The sequence below is a fragment of the Labrus mixtus genome, chromosome 8, assembly GCF_963584025.1.
Source record: "Labrus mixtus chromosome 8, fLabMix1.1, whole genome shotgun sequence".
Classification (NCBI taxonomy): Eukaryota; Metazoa; Chordata; class Actinopteri; order Labriformes; family Labridae; genus Labrus; species Labrus mixtus.
Window position 1 is genome coordinate 28,505,252 of NC_083619.1, and position 17,230 is coordinate 28,522,481.

The 17,230-nt window shown below is 44.8% G+C and overlaps 2 protein-coding genes across 3 annotated transcripts in view; one reads left to right on the top strand and one right to left on the bottom strand.

Annotated features, from left to right (window-relative positions):
- basp1 (brain abundant, membrane attached signal protein 1) overlaps positions 1–16,226 on the top strand; it is a 47,419-nt gene extending 31,193 nt beyond the window's left edge. For both annotated transcript variants that reach the window (XM_061043655.1, XM_061043653.1), the window contains one exon: positions 12,514–16,226. In XM_061043655.1, coding sequence (XP_060899638.1) covers positions 12,530–13,147 — 618 coding nt within the window. In that variant the 5' untranslated portion in view covers positions 12,514–12,529 and the 3' untranslated portion in view covers positions 13,148–16,226. The remainder of the gene's footprint in view (positions 1–12,513) is intronic.
- Positions 1–17,230, bottom strand: part of oc90 (otoconin 90) — a 433,801-nt gene that overhangs the window by 64,478 nt on the left and 352,093 nt on the right. The gene's annotated exons all lie outside the window — the stretch shown is intronic.

Below are 17,230 nucleotides of genomic sequence, written 5' to 3' on the forward strand. Positions count from 1 at the left end.
TTTCATTTCTCTACATTGGATACAGCCTCTCTAAGGCCGACTGGTCAGACTTATCCATCAGGTCCAAGGCTGCTGTTTTCAGAGAAGGGAGGGGGGGGGGAGGCAGGTTAGGGACCATGCAAACACTAAAACAGCCTTGGGTGATTGAGAGCTGCTGCCTTCATTCCTGTCCTCCCAGAGTCTCTTATCCGTCTGAACAAATAGAACCAAGGGAGCAAACGCACCTGACAGGTCCAATCAGTCACATTATCCACATGATGGTTGGATCTGCTGTCTTTAGAGGTATGCATCATGGAGGGTCAGGTGTGCCGATGGATTTCTACTTGAATATAAAAAAAGATGCATAAAACAGGAATAACTGGCAGAGCTTTAATATTCTTATAGTTGTTTTATAAGAGATCAGTCAGGTTCTTCTCTTTTCTTTATCTAACACTGTTGGGCGCTAACGCTGTGTGAAAAAGTGTCCTTCAACCTGCTGTAAGAAATTTTTAAGTGCTTATGAAACAGACTGAAGGGACTTCTGAAGGCTCTTCATGAGCTAAACAAGTAAATGGTGTTTGAAACGTATTAGGGCTTTCAAACTTGCATAAAAAAACGCTCCGGAAAAAAGTCCTGATATCTGCAGGAGGTTTGTGTGAACGCAAAGAGCCGGTTTTATTCACTCAGACTTTATTCAGAGTTTCTCCTGCCACCCTCCTCGTATTTTTTCCGCAGAAGTCAGAGTGATCTGATGTGAGAACGCAGCAGGATTTTCTCAGGAGAATTCACCTCGAGCGAATGGGAGGAGGTGGTGACGTTTATATCCTGTGACCGCTACAATCTGCACAGGATGATTGAACCCCTGAATTACATTTTTTGTTCTCCGGTATGTTCTTCTTCACTCTTTTGTTGAGATTGTGATTCCTGGTGAATTGAGTGTAGCATTGATATAAAGTCAAATATTCTCATTATAGCATGGTAAAGCAGACTCTGTTGCTTCGTCCCCTCTGAAAGTGATAGTCTCCCTCTGTGAGGTGCATGTGTGAACAACCAGGTCAGGAGAATTTCCTGAAATAATCTAGATATTTTGGAGTGAATATGTGAAAACGGCTCTGGATCTCTTTTGTCGGGCTGGATAAACAGATGCTGATAATGTAAGAAGTTTTAAAACCATTTTTCATGCTGAAATCATGAATTCTTTAAAGTGAATAAATCCTCACATGGTTCACTTTTGATCTCCAACCTTCTGTCTTAAACTCTTACAGTAACAACAGAACAGTCCGTCCTGTGTTCACTGTTCAGTACTTTTAGAAACTGTCTATTCAAGGTGAAAAACTTCCCAGGGATGACAAACTGACACAACCCAGTTACATCAAAACGCTGGTGACAGGCGAACGCCTGTAACGCACTGAATTATGGGTACTTTGCTGAAGCTTTGATAGCACCTGTGCTTTCACTTAACACATCCTGAAAGTTTGACCTGGATGTGTCAGGCAGTAGGAAAAAAAAAAAAAAATCGTTTCAACATTTTACCGGAGAAACAAGGCCAGAGGCTTCGCTCCGTCTCACAGTCTGATGAAACGAGTCCGGCTGAGCGGAGAGAGACGTGAGAAACATCAAGAGACAGAAAAACTTTTTAATTCATCAGAATGATCGCTCGTCTTTATTCAGAGCTGGCTCTTGTAGTAGTTTATATTTATCCTTTTTTAACTCACATTTGAAAAGAAGATTTTTAACCTCGGTGGCAATTCTTGAATTAAAGTCAGAATTTAAAACACACGCGCACACACACACACACACACACACACACACACACACACACACACACACACACACACACACACACACACACACACACACACACACACACACACACACACACACACACACACACACACACAGCAGGTATTAGTATTGAATTCTGCATGCTATCATTTTACAGTCGTCCATTTTACCGACGGATCACGCTTGTTTCCACTATAAACTTCTTATCCAGTAAGGTTGGGCCGAGCTGCGACCTCGACCCCCGATCTCCACATACTGTGCGTGCCACGGTCTGTCAGCGCCACGGTTTTATTTTGAAATCGACCGGACGCTCTGTGTGTTTCCTTGTCTGATTTCCTGTCCGGGTTGTCATATTTTGTCTAGCTTGACGCCTGCCTTCAGTGTACTCCGTCAAAGTTAGTGTTGTGGCACTGGTGGCACGCTCTGGAGACGGACCGCGGCGCTCGCTGTGGAAACACAATGATTGACTAGAGTGGCAGTGAACTACGGGGGTAGTGGGTGGGGGGGGGGGGGGGGTGGATTTCTTAATAACTTATCACAATAAAGATGTCAGAAGTGGTTTGCGTTGAGAAATAAGAGAAGCAGAGCGTTTCTGATGATTCACTTTCCATCCAGACAAACTTTGCAGACATGGAGGTCATGTGAGCGTCTGAGGACGAGACAGTGAAATGTCAGCGCCTCCGCAGAGAGCGACCGATCCGTTTCACTTCTCTGTTTTGTTTTGTCTGCACTTGGTTTCCCTCTGCAGCCACAGAGAAAGCTTTCTGAGCGATTTTTTGTTTTTTTGTATTCACAAATAAGCGTTTCAGTAAGAAAGTCTCAAAGCGCCTCGCTGGCTTTCATCTCTGCTGAGTGCGTCCTCGGACTCGTAAGCAGCAGCTGAACACACAGCGGCTCTCTGTGGCCGCTGATCAATAACCATTTCAGGGCCCGGAGTTTTCTCAAGCTCTGTCGATTTCCACCATTGATCCTCTAAACACCAATGAGTGTGTGTGTGGAGGTGTGTGTATGTGTGTGTGTTCAGCCTGAGGCCAGGATGAGCAGTGGGCAGTGTGTGTGTGTGTGTGTGTGTGTACTCTGTGGAATTAGACCGCTCACTACAACAAAGTGATGACTCTGTTTTGATCACTTCCTGCTTCACCATGAACTCCAAAACGGGTTTCCAGATCAAATATTCCATTAAAAATAAAGTTCACAAAACAAACTCAGATTTTCTATCCCCCCCCCCACCCCCCACCCCCTCTCTCTTTCCTTTCAACTTTCTTTTGTTCTCTTTGAGTGTTCGGTCCGTCGTAGCTCGAGGAAAGTGAGTAAACCGTGATGGAGGGGATCCAAACGACCTCTGTGAGAATTCATTTAATTAGACTGTGATTCAGGTGTCTGTACTGTGAGGCCCTGACATTTTTTCATGAGCGCCAGCGTCTTTTTAAAATGATTTCCAATGAGGAGGAGCGATCGCAGCAGCAGGTCGCTCCGGGCCCTCAAATTGAAAATCTTTCAACTTCTCAGAAAGGCGCTGTTGACGTCACCGGCGGCGCTCTTTTCCAAATGTATGATATTCTCCGGTAGTTTTGCCGCCTACAGATCCGTGTCTGATCAGAGAAATAAACGATTCTCAAATATAAAACATGCAGTAAAAAGTAACGGAGAAGTTTCGGTCACACAGCGGCCGTTGTCAACAGACTGTTGTCATGGAGACAGAACGGACTTGCAGCGCTTTTCTTCTGTGCAAACGCTTCAATAGCAGCAGGCCGTCTCCACCAACGATCCAGAGGAACCTAAGACATGAGAGGTTTCTGATGCAAATATGTGGTTAGTAACTTAGATTTACAGATAGTGACATGCAGTAATATGATGTGATGTCATTCATACAAAACCCATAACCTTAAAAAAAGTCAAACCCCTCTGTACAGTTTTTACAGCAATAAGGGATGAAGATCTACACACGGCGTTTTGAACCAGGCTGTAAACACGTTTAATTCTGCTTTAAAAACAGATTTTGTATCATGGTCTCTAAGGTCTGAGGCTTGCCAGCCTCAAGTGGACATTCAAGGAACTGCAGGTTGAATGCACTTCTGCAGTGGTCGCTGCATAAACCTGGTTCTGTATTTACTGACAGTGCAGAGAACTCAACACTCAGTCCATCTCACAGCTGCTTATCTGATCACTCTGTTTCTTTACAACCAATGGAAAACATGTGCAAGGCGTAGTTTGTTCTTGTCTTTACTGAAACACACACATGAGAGAGAGAGAGAGCATGAAACTTCAGACGACCTGGTGACTGAGCTGTCCTGGTTAGATGAAATTGCTCGTTTGTAGCTGAACAGTGTGCAGACATTTTTCCCTTTATTTTTTAGCCATGTCATTTATTTATAAAGTCTAAACCGTTAAAACGCACATTTCTGAAGAAGCAGCTGCAGACCCATTATGTCTCTTGTGTTAATCCTGAGGTACACGGGGATGAAATTGGCTTCATCGCGCAGCTGGAGGTCGGTGTAGACTCAGAGTGTTTACTGTAGGTACAGAAATAGCTGCTAGCCGCCGGGTCCCGCTGCTAGCTTTGACTCGGGGGAACGCTTGCCGACGGTACACTCTGTGCCTGCTACTGTATCCTCACACTCAACAAGGGTTTTTCATGCTGGAATAAAAAGAGTCGACTGTGGTGGAAAACAGTGACAGAGAGTACTTTTTGCATCATCCTTGGCTCTGATGTCGTAAGGCTTGCCAAGTTTTGGAGCGCTGTGTTTTTTTAAAAAATATCTTCACTGCTGCTGCTGCGGAGGAATCACACCAAACACAAAGTGAGAATCTCGCCTGTGAAAAACCGTCGTCACTCCGACCTGTCATCGCAGCTCCTTGAGTTTCTCAAATCGGCCTTTTTTTCTGACAGTGAGCTACAAACTCCCAGCATGCATCTGCTCCCTCCTGTTTCTTTTAGTGCAGTAGAGCCCGGTGTAGATTGTGTGTGTGTGTGTGTGTGTGTGTGTGATTGGGCCAAATTTTCTGCTCCAGTTTTCTCCGGCCTGTCCGCTCGGCTCCGTGCACTCGCTCGCTGCACTTTTGGAGGAACAGACTCGACTTAAATCAGCCAGCTGGATGGCAGCAGGAGGAGGAAGTGTTCAGGCCTGTGTGATGAATTATAGCATGACATCCATGTTGGAGGCACGCAGGGTACGATATTTCACCCAACTGCTCCACTGTATTTTCTGCACAAAACGCCCGGACACACCGTCTCGGATAGTTTTGATTGAGCAGTTCTGCAGCAATGTGTTTTAAAAGGAGCGATCTCTGGTAACAGTATCTGAAGTCTTTACATCACATTTATTACATTATGGAGATTAAACCTCAGCACTCAGGTATAGAAATGGAGTGCATGAGTTCCACACTAAAACAGAATAGTATGCTACAGGAGATGCTCATTAAGTAGCAGCTCTGTAGTCGGGATGTTGATCTGACAGCTGCTGGGTCACAGAGGTCGGACGAAGCGCTCAGGCTGAAACGCAGCGGCTGAAATATCTCCGTGTTGTGACTGTAGATCAGTTTAGAGACACTCTGATAAGACAGATATTTGAAAATGGAGGTCAATGTGACACGCAAGATCAAACTGTTGCCTTTAGCTGCAGGCTGGATTCACTTATCTCTGACTGAATCTGGGGTAAATAACATTTTCTCCGTTTTCAGGAAAAGTAAAAAACAGTGCAGAAGGTCCTCGACCTGCCCGAGCTCTCCAATACAACACACATCGGGGGGGGGGGGGGGGGGGGGGGAATAGCCGCTAGCTAGCAAGCGTTTTCTATGTGTGATTGCCGTAGTTACATAAGAGGAATCTGCTGAAGCGTCTTGTTCTATAGCTGTCAATTCACTTGTTGTTTGTCATTTTAGTTTTGAACATTTTGCATGTTTGATTTATTAATTCTTCTCAAATTTTCCATTTAGCATAGCGTGCATCATCTCAGTTCAACACAAAAGGGTGATTATGTTTCTGCAGTTACTTTTTTAAATTGTGTATCTGGTCAAAAATTCTTAAAGGTCCCATATTATACTTTTCTGGTTTTATTTGCTCTTTAGTGTGTTTTCATAGTGTCCTGTGCATGTTTAGGCACATCTATGTTCAAAAATTCAAAGTCTGTAGAAACGCGTCTTCTCCTACGTCCTCCTGTTAGCTGTAGTGTCAGTGCGGCGTCATTGTCAGTGTGAGATCACTGATCTAAGCCCATTGGCTCGTTGTGGCCCTGCAGCTCATGTTGAAATTTCCGAGAAGCGTGCTGAGCAACTGACCAATAACGACAGAGCGGATCGGCAGACCAATCAGAGCAGACTTGGCCCACGTGGGGTCTAACAGTGTGGGCTCAACAGAGTGCAGCTGACGGACTCAGAGCGTAGAGGGAGCAAGGAGGAGCAGTACATGAAAACAGACACTTTTTTAGAACTTTATCTATTGTGAACGTACAAAAGTAGGAACATAGATTAAATATACAAACCCCAAAAAGGGCAGAATATGGACTCTTTAATATCTGGAACAAACAATCCAGCGCCCCCTGCTGCTTCTTTGAGAATGTTTTCACACAGTTTTTTTTTCAACTCTGAAATTAAAGAGTTGTTAGTGCTCCTGCACCTCCTCCTGCACCTCCTCCACCTGCAGCTCCTTCTACAGTTCCTCCACCTGCTCCTCCTCCTGCAGCTCCTCCTGCAGCTCCTCATGTAGCTCCTCCTGCTCCTCCTCCTGCAGCTCCTCATGTAGCTCCTCCTGCAGTTCCTCCTCCTGCTCCTCCTCCTGCAGCTCCTCATGTAGCTCCTCCTTCATCTCCTCCTGCAGCTCCTCCTCCTGCAGCTCCTCATGTAGCTCCTCCTGCTGCAGCTCCTTCTGTTTCATTTTCAAACCCCGAATCAGAAGCAGAAACAGTGAGTCGGAGCAGGACAGGGAGCCGGTCAGTGACAGCTTTAACCTTTGGATTGGAGAAACACAGAACCTGCCAGGCCGGGCTCAGCACTGCTCAGAGGCCGGGGGGTTCACTGTGACCCCAGGACCTCCTGTAGACCTCCATCTGCCTGAGCAGAGGGACAGGAGAGGGATTACAAATCTGACCTGCAGAAAGAGATATGATGAATACTGTGGCATTTATAACACATACCTCTTCAGTATGTGAGGAGATTACATTAACCCAAAAATCAAGCCTTAAAAACAATCACATACCGTAAAAGGTTGACTCTCTGAGATAGTGAGTCACTCATCGTACCTCTGCACATACTGTACTGTAGGGGCTGCAGGAGGAGTGAAATTCAGACATGCCAAAGAAAATGTCAGAAGGAGAGAGAAGAGAGAGAGAGAGAGAGAGAGAGAGAGGCTGAGGAGGGAGGAGGAGAATTGATGTGGAAGGATTTGAATTGCAAACTCAGGAGAGAAAAAACGAGTGCAGGTGAAGCAGACAAGAGGAGGGCAGGCTGTAAGTGTGACGGAGGGACAATTGCAATGCAGAGAGAATAATGTGGGAGGCAAGTATAGTGTAGACGGGGAAACGAGAGCAGAGAGAGGAGCAGCAGCGTCGGTGTGTGGGCGTGACAGATCACTCGCCAGAAAGAGCGAGAGAGAGAAAATCTGAGGAGATTTTAACCATCTGCTCCCTTCGGGGACGCTCGCTCATCTTAAACCTCTTTGCCACCGCTCCACTCGCCCCGGACACCGATTTGATCCTCGATTTAATAACGTCGCACAAACACTTGCGGTGATCAATCATGTGGTTTTTTTTTGTTAATTCAGCAGCTGGCGGGGTGTTTGGGAGTGGGTGTGCGAGGGAGGCAAACGCTGAACACGCTGGAAAAAAAAAAGCGCAGGTGGGGTTAATCTTGTGTGTCTGCACTCTCAGGGAAATAAATGGACCTCAGAGAGATGCACTGACTTTACAGTGGAGTGTAGTACACGCTCTTAAACGTCCCATATTCTCCTCATGTTCTCCTTTCATGTTGTCAGTGAAACCTATAAAGTAGCTCTGCATGATTTTTTTTCAGCTCAATGAACTCCTTATTGATCCGATCCTGGCGTCAGTAAAAACCTTCCTTTCAGCCTCTGAAGTAAAGTCCTGTAAGTTTAGATTTCTGGTTTTGTCGATGCTCACTCAGGTCACCATGTGGTGGACTCTGAAGCTTCAGTGTTTATCCAGCTCTGCATGGGTCTGTAAACCTTTCTGTGTTCTAACCTCTCTCCATTTTTCAAAAAGCATCTCCAATATTGATCCTAGTTTGAGCACGTTTCTGCTCGTGGAGCTTATTAGAAACATGCAGAGGCTTTTTAGGTCGGGTACAATCACTTCTATCTGAACCACTTCTCTTGCCCGCTTCCATCGCTGCAACACCTGTTGACCTGATAACTGCTCTCATATCTGGCAAACCGAGGGGCGTCCAAAACGGCCGTGTGGGGGGTGCCTTAAAACTGCCTTACCTTCTCTGGTCCAAACAAATCCAGAGCATTCAGGAGCAGAATCTAAAACTTAGTTGTATTTAGACGTATGAAGCTGCCAGCTGAAGTTACCAGCGGGAACAATAACAAATCAGTGTACCAGTTAACTTTCAAAGCATCAATAAGTTGGGCCCAGGTACAAAAGAAGTGGAACTCCCACTTTAGTGTCGGCTAAATGCCATACTCAGAAGAGTGTGTTCCCTCCATCGGTGGTATATAAAGTGATGCTGGAAGTTTTACAGCAGGCCGATCAGACTTCCCTTTGTGCCTCCCTGCCTGCAGCTTTTTCAGGTTAAATTAAGTCCTTTGTGCGACACAGAAACATTTCCTCCAGGTTGTCCGGGCCCTGCCCCAGCTCTTCAAAACACTACGACCACACGCCCAGCAGCGTGAAAGCGTGCCTTCGCTTGAAAAGAAGCCATTGTCTGGCCCCCAGATGATGGTGAGTCATTGTGCTGGCAGCTCAAAGCCCCAGAGTCAAATGATGTGATGTAGCAGAGAGAGAGAGAGAGAGGGAGAGAGAGAGACCTCCATTGTGGCCCCGTGAAGAGCTGCGGCAGGAACGGCCTCCCTGGCAGATACCGGCCCGCTGGACGTTTAGGGGGAGTTTTGCATGAATAGTGGAGTAATTTCCAGTCAGAGGCGACGAGGCGATTAGCATTTTGAGAGGATTCACCGCCCCGCCTCCGTCCCCGTTCACAGGGCCGGTCTGTGAGTGCAGCCTGCAGAGTGGCTCTGTGGTCGGGGTTTGTTTGGGAGGAGAAGGTCACGTCTGCTTACAGAGACGTGTTTTTTTCACTTTCACAGACGGATGAACAAACATGTGGTTTTTTTAGAATCAACCTGCGTAGAGATGAAGGTCAAGGTGCCGTGAGGTTACATGAAGGACATTTCTTTAGTTTGTTTTTTACATTTAGCCAGACAACACGACAACACGATAAAAAACCTGTCAAGACTACAGAAGCCCAAAGAGGACATTTTACCTTGGGATAACTGTTCTGCTTTTATTTTGAAAATTAGTTCAGTTCAGTCGTTTTTTTCTTTTTCTGGAGGTTTCAAATAATCAACTTGTTATCACGAGTTAACGAGATCGATGAGTTGAGATCTTTAGAAAATCAACTTAACCCTTTCACACATCGTGGTCACTAACAGGTGACAGCTACTCCAAAGCAGTTTTTCTTCTGATGGTTTTGATGGTCGGTTGCGTTTCCACCGTCTCTGGAGCGTGCCAGCTGCGCCACTACACTACGCTCTGCTCAGTTTTAAATACGCTCCAAGTCTATTTTTAACCGAGCCCGGTGCAAGTAGATGTCAAGCTGAACAGAGCAGATCGACCCTGACAGGAAGTCAAACAAGGAAAACGCACAGAGCGTCCGTTCAACTTTCAAAATAAAACACAACATGCAGACACCTGATCGTAGATTCAACAGCGAAATAAACTCAGAACGAGAGGGCAACATGTGTGATCTTGTAGTTCTCACACTCCAGAAACAGACCCGGTGAGGCAGGGCGCGCGCCGTTGAAAGGTGCAAATCCATGCCGATGACACAACGCAGCGCACACTGACTATGTGGACAGTGCAGGTCACAGTCATGAAGCTGAAAGTGAAGGCTTGAATTGTTTCCTTGAAAAGATAATGAAGTAGTTAGAAAACATGTGTGTCTTTTTTTCAGGTTATTTTTTCCTCCGGTGAAAGGAGCAGTTTGGATTTTAAACACACACACACACACACACACACACACACACACACACACACACACACACACACACACACACACACACACACACACACACACACACACTCACGGCTCTCATTTCTCTCCGGACTCCTCTAATGAGCAGGATACTCTGCCAAGTTGTTTTTGGCACTTTTAAGCGTCAACACAGAGAACTTCACATTTCAAACAACAAATTGTTCTGTTCCGAGTCTTTGCTCCTAATAAGGATGATTTGTTGTGGGATTCAAGTCCTCTCCCCCCATCGAGGAAACAGATGGTGAAGTCGGTGAAAAAAGAAAAAATCCCTTCGGCTGAGGGGGTGAGCCAGGAATCTGCAGGTGTGTGTGTGTGTGTGTGTGTGTGTGTGTGTGTGTGTGTGTGTGTGTGTGTGTGTGTGTGTGTGTGTGTGTGTGTGTGTGTGTGTGTGTGTGTGTGTGTGTGTGTGCTGTCTACCTGCTCAGTGTCTTTTTACCTTCAGCTCTTAATCACATGAAATATAATCCGGTGGGTTGTTGTAGGAAGGTGTGTGCGGAGCAGAGCCAAGGCGTGACCACATGCGTTCTGAACCCAGAGAGGGTGACAGCGTTTGGGTTTGACCACGTACGGTATCTGGTGACCGGTGATCGGACCGTTACCATCAAAGAGCCGGTTTCATCACTCTACTGGTTTCTATGCTATCTGTTCTTTATGACACAAGCTCAAGGTAACCAGTTGATGTGCTCTCCTGAGATTAAATCCAACCCAACTCGTGTTTGCAAAAAATGTCTTTTTGTACGTTTTACATTTTTGCTGGAGCCTGTGAAGAAGAGGACAACTCCAGCTGCCAACCGCTGGATTACAGAAACCAGTAAGCGTACAAACCATCAGGATGAAAACACATGAAGGCACACATCAATAGTTTAAACATTGGGACTAAACCAGGGATGTCAAACGATTTCTGATTGTAATCAAATGTATACAATTCCCTTATTTTGCATTTAAAATAAATCTTGTCAGGCTTTTATTTTGAAGGTTTGTACATTGTCTTAAGCTGAGAGTACCTCTTTTAAAGAAACCAAATCTTAACCCCACTGTTCTTAGTAATTTTAGACCTATTTCTAAACTCCCGTTTTTATCCAAAGTTTTAGAGAAAGTTGTTTCAACGCAGATTTTAGCTTTTATGAATGACAATGACCTCTTTGAGAAGTTTCAGTCTGGTTTTAGAGCACTCCATAGTACAGAAACAGCCCTCCTCAGAGTAACAAATGACCTACTTTTAGCTACTGACAGAACAATTTTAATTCTTTTAGATTTACGTGCGGCATTCAATACTGTAGATCATGCCATTTTAATTGAACGTCTCGAGTCCTGGGTTGGTCAAGGGCACTGCACTTAGCTGGTTTTATTCCTATCTTTTAGACAGAACCTTTGCGGTCACCATAGGTAACCACTCATCCTCCACCTCTTGTTTTACCTGTGGTGTACCGCAAGGTTCGATTTTAGGCCCACTCTTATTTTGTATTTATATGCTCCCACTCTGTAAATTTATCCAGCGCCATAACCTTTCTTTTCGTGTTTGAGCGTCTTTAGCTTCACCACGAGGTCACATGATCTCCTGCAACACAAACGAACACTTTAAGAAATAAGAGACCTAAAAAAAAACAAGTTGTGATAAACCGGTCCAAAAGTTGATTTAGAAACCTGCTTGTTGTGTTTCCATTGGAAGAGTCCATGTTTGTTTTTTGGAGGGGTGGCAGAGGGCTGAACCAATCTGCACATTTGTTAAACATGCATGTGTCTTCATGAAGTTCTTGCATGTTTTGTAACACCACATTATATTTCATACAGGTGTAACATTGTCAGCCGCCCCTAATGAGACGCACGTTAAATAGTATTCAAATGTGTTACTACCGTCTGTGGAAGGTGTGAATTTAATGAGCTTCAGTGGCCCCTGGGAGGAAATGAAAAGAAAAGCTGTTTGATAAGAGTTTTCTCAGTAACAGGGATTTTAATTTATTTTCTCGCTGTCGGCGCCTCAGCTGTGGAGGAACTTTCTCTCGCATTCTTAATGACAAGTTGTGGAGCTGAGAGGTGAGACGAGACGAGTCTCTGCGGTCCTTAGACGCTTTGGGTTTCTGCATCTGCACCGTTTATTTCCTCAGGTTGTAACACATTTATTTAAGGACGTGTTGAAGGGGAGATGCATCACGCTGGGGGGAACATCTGAAATGCAACGGTGGAGATTTGTTTTCTCATAAACATTTGGTTACCGCAGATCTTCTCTGAGTGAAGTTTCTGACCTTCTTCGTTCTTTATGCGATGTTCAGACATGTCGCTTTGTGCAAGTCAAACGCTGAGGTCACTTGTTCAATTGATTATTTTTCACAACAAGGAGAAACTGAAATTATGTTGTAAATTATCTCTGAGGAATGTTACTCAGGAGCCTCCAATGTGCTCAAGAGATGATTTTTTTTGCACATTTTTGATTTCTTTGTTTTATTTTGAAAAGTTGTGCTTTTCGTCTTCCTGCTCTCTCGAACTCTGATGATTTATTTTCCAAAACGAGTAAAACTGTTTTATTTCTCTTTTCATTTTCAGAGGCCAGAGATCCAAAATGGGAGGCAAGCTCAGCAAAAAGAAGAAGGGCTACAACGTAAACGATGAAAAGGCCAAAGACAAGGACGCCAAAGCAGAGGGCGCCTCTGCCGAGGAGAGCGAGGCTCCGAAGGAGAATAAAGACGAGGCCCCGGCTGCCGACGGGAAGGAGGTAGCGAACGACACGGCGGCCAAGGATGCGCCGGCCGCAGACGCTGCGGCGGCCAAAGACGAGGAGAAGAAGGAGCCCGAAAAACCCGCCGCCAACGCCGAGCCCAAATCAGACGCGGCGCCCAAGAGCGCGGAGCCGGCTGAGGAGAAAGCGGCTGCCCCCGCCCCAGCGAAGGAATCGGCCCCTGCCCCCGCCGCCGCCGCCAAGGAGCCCGAGGCGAAGCCCGCGGCCGAGAGTAAAGGTGAGGCCGACGCCAAAAAGACTGAGGCCCCCGCGGCACCAGCAGCCAAAGCAGAGGCGGCCCCCGCTGCCTCCCCCGACCCCAAGCCCACGGAGGCGTCTCCGGCGGCGAAGGAGGCCGCAGCAGCCGCCGCTAGTTCAACACCAGCCGCTGAGCCTCCCGCCAAGGAGGCGAACGCCACAGAGGCACCAAGCAAGGATCAAACCGTAGCAGTTCAAGATTAATGGACAGCTTCTTTTCGGAAATAAAAAAATAAAAAAATAAAAGTACCTAACTCAACGACGAAGATAAAAAAATAAAAAATTAACTAGCCCCGCCCATATTATGAAAATAACAATAATAATAATAATTGTGACGACGACGATTTGTTGAATGAGGACTGGAGCGAAGTTTCCCACTGCTGCAGATGATTATTGCTATTATTATTGTTATGTTTGATTTTTATTTTTTCTGCTGTAGTATTTGAACTTTGATACGAGTCTGTGTCGGCCTCGCCATCACACATCCCATCATCCCTTTCTCTCTCTCTCTCACACAGCGTCACCTGATCTCTGTGATGTCATCAATATCTAAACCTGGGGAAGGGGGAGGGGGGGAGGAGGAGGGGGAGGGCGGGGTTTAAGAAATCACTTCACCAGCTGGACCTGCATTGAGTCCGTCTGCTCTCTCTCTCTCCCTCTCTCTCACCCTCGTCCTCCTCCTGAAAGTCTCGTCTGCTGTGGCCTAGTGGTCAGGATTGTTGGACGGTGTTGCTCCCCGTTTCTTTCCTCTCTGGTTAAAAAAGAAAAAACTAAATTGATTGTGGGGGCTGAGAACGTTCAGGCTTTCTGAGACATGTGGGACGTTTTTTAAGAGGCGGGCTTTGTCAGAGCAGAAACACATTCTTAGACGTGTAAAACAAGTCGTAGACATTTTTCAGATTTTTTACTGGAACCCTTAGGAGGTATATATTGTAACTCAACTAAGAGGTTTTTTAACATTTGTAATATGCCTGTAAAATCTGCAAAGCCTGGCTCCAATGAAACCTCTTGCGGTGTTCTTAGAAATCTCTGATCCTCCGTTCAAATCTGATGATTCGTTTTTTAAAACAGAGAAGATTTTAGTTGAAGGATGGAGTCACTGCTGCAGAGGGTCCACCTCCACCGACGGCTCAACATACCAGACCTCTGATGTTTATCACCCGGATCGAAAAATACACGAAACTGACTCGTCCGATTTAGATTCTGGACTTTGTCACTAAAATAGAAAACTCAAATCCTTTTTCTAACCTGCTAAGAGTGACACTAAAAGTCCCACAAAGTTTGCAAATATGCAAGAAAAGTAGGAGTTCACTTTCAGGATTAGGCAGCAAGAAATGTGAAGGTTATACTTTGAAACAAAAAGCACAAAAACTAAAGAGTGCACAGGCTGATTGGAGGGACTTTGAGAGTCAATTTTGAAGTCGAATGTTGAAAATATTTAAAGATTAATCTGTTTCTGGATCGGTTACACAAGAGCTTTACGGCCACATTTGATACATTCATTTGATTTTGAAGTCAGAGATTAAATCTCAGAATGTATTTTCATTAGTGTTGTAGCCAAGAGCATATCATACCCGAGTCCAGAGAGCTCCAAGACCAAGACCACGAGGCCATGTCACCCACCCAAACACAGAGAAGGTTTAGTCCGTAACCGGGGGGGTTAGAAAGGGGCGTTTCCCTCTAATCACAGGAATGATGTGGAAAAAAACAGCCCATCAGTTGTGGTCTTAACCGGTCTTGATTTAAATATTAAATCAAGTAAAAATGCTTTGGATCCCAAGACCTTTAAAAAGAGGTCTCCAGACCGGTTCTGAGATCAAGACCACTTGCAGAAGAAGAAATCGCAAAGTTTTGAGATTAAACTCAAAAGATTCCTTAACACCGAGGACTTCTAAATTACAAATTTATGCACATTTTGTTTGACATCCAGATAATTTGATTCTGAGGTTTGAAAGAATTGATCTCATAGAACGCCGGTCGCTTAAATCATTTTGTCTGAACATGAATTAACCAGACCAAGCCGAACTATGTGCATAGAGGAGATCATTCAAGCAGCAGGAGGAGGAGGAGGAGGAGGAGGAGCCAAACCTCAGCAGTCTGGTATGTAAGCCGCCCTGCAGGTCTGCGTTCCTGCCTTTATTTTTAAAGTCGATCCGTCATCAATCAGTGTGATGTCATCGATGAGACAGGAGGAACCCTGGGAGACATCATCGCCTGTTCCATCTACTGTGCTCCATGTCTCCATGGCAACAGTACGCGACGCAACGCTGTCACTCCAGGACGGGGAAAAGGGAGCTTCTGATTTTTTGTCATTTTCACCCCTCATGCATTTCCTTTACTTTATGGAATATATAACGACTAATATCTACACATGTGCAGGGATGGAAGGAGGACGTAATTACATCTTTCACTCAAGTTGAAATATTTATGTGGAAGGGAAAGGAAGGAAGGAAGGAAGAGAGAAGGACAGGAAGGAAGGAAGGAAGAAGATAAGGTACTTAAGAAATCACAATTTAAGTATGCATTGCAAAAGGAGAAAGTTTGTATCCCCAATATTGGTGATATTTATACTTTCATATAAGAGAGAGGAAGAAAAGATGATATTAAAAGAGAGAAATGAAAGAGGAAATGAAGACAAATGAAGGATAGAAAGAAGGAAAGAGAGGCATCAGGAAGGCAGGAAAGAAAGGATTCATCATGGTCGTGATCATCTCCGAATTGGAAAAATCAAATTTGCAAAGTAAACGCTTTGATAAGCCGAAATAAATCAGAAATCCTAAACCCCCTCTAGTTTCCTTCTTTGCATATCTGTGGATACACACGTTTATATTTCCTCATCTCATCCATCCATTCGCCGACTCTTCAGTTGCATACAAGTGCCACACAACGTCGTTTCCTCCCCAGCACTCGTCAAACCGTAGCAGAAACAAACATGGCGGAGCGTTGTGTGTCACTTGGGTTTTTTTTCTTCGTTTTTTTCTTCCTCTCTTGACTCAGTAAATTGCATGTCCGTGGTTGGGTGAACCTGTAGTCCTGTCTTTTTGGTCAAGTGGAATTAAAAAATATATATATTATTATTATTATTATGATTATTATTTCTCAGTCTGCATCCATGACAACTACAGTTGATATTTTCATCCCATGTCTCACCTCTGCTACTTCCACACTACACGTTCATGGAAAAAAACAAACAAAAAGATGATATGGAAATTTGATGCATTCAAAATTATATGTACTTGTATAAATGGTGCAACAGTAATAAAATGTAAGAAATTGACTGAAACTTGATGACTTTGTGCAGGTTTTTCTCCCCCTCCCCCAGTGCACTCACATATTAGATATTTAAAGGTGACATATTCTCCTCCTCTTCAGTGTAAAAAAGTCTCAGAGCTCCTCAAAAAGTTTCTTGTTCTAAATCCACTCTGATTTTGTATTTGATCATGTCTATAAACCCCTCTATTTCAGCCCTGCTCAGAACAGACTGTTTCTGTGTCTGTACCTTTAAATATGTAAATGAGCTGTGTCTGACCACGCCCCCTCTCTGAAAGGACTTGGGTGTACTCGGTGCTTTCTCGCTCCATGTCCTATTGTTTACGGTGAGAAGGGGCAGACTCAGAGGGCAGAACAAACACCTAGCTGTGGGAGTGTCACCCACCTGGGGGAGGGGCTACTGCCCTTTGTGATGTCACAAAGGGAAAATCTCCAAACGGCCTGTTTGAGCACACATTTTCTGAAAAGTGGAGCAGGGAAAAGACGGAGAGGATGGATTTCAAGACTTTACAAGTTCCATTTGTAGGCTGCTAAAGTTACACTCGGTGGTAGAACTGGTACCTAAGGAGACAATTATTTCCCAGTGTTGGTGGAAACAAACGCTGAGCTGAAGGGAGACTAAGACATATTGTTCCTTCCAACCTAACAATGTATAGTGTTTTTTTTTATGAATGCTTGTCTGTGTTTGCTGCATACTTGCAGAAATATTTGGCAGCCAAACCATCAAGTTCAGTTATTTAGCAGACACGTGGAAGCAGCTGACCTCAGAGGTGTGCGAGCAAAACAGACCAAACACAATGAATCACAACAATAAGGAAAAAAAAAATGGGTCTTCTTTTTCTGTGTGTTTTGTCCTGGATTTACTTCTCACCTGGGCTCAGGCTCCTCGTGTAAAGTGATTCAGAGTATTATTACACCTGAAGCACCTGGCACTGTGTCAGCTGAACTCTGCAGCGTCAGACGTTCACATCCACAGACTTTAAAAAAAAAAAATTTAAAGTTCAGTGAGAAATTTTG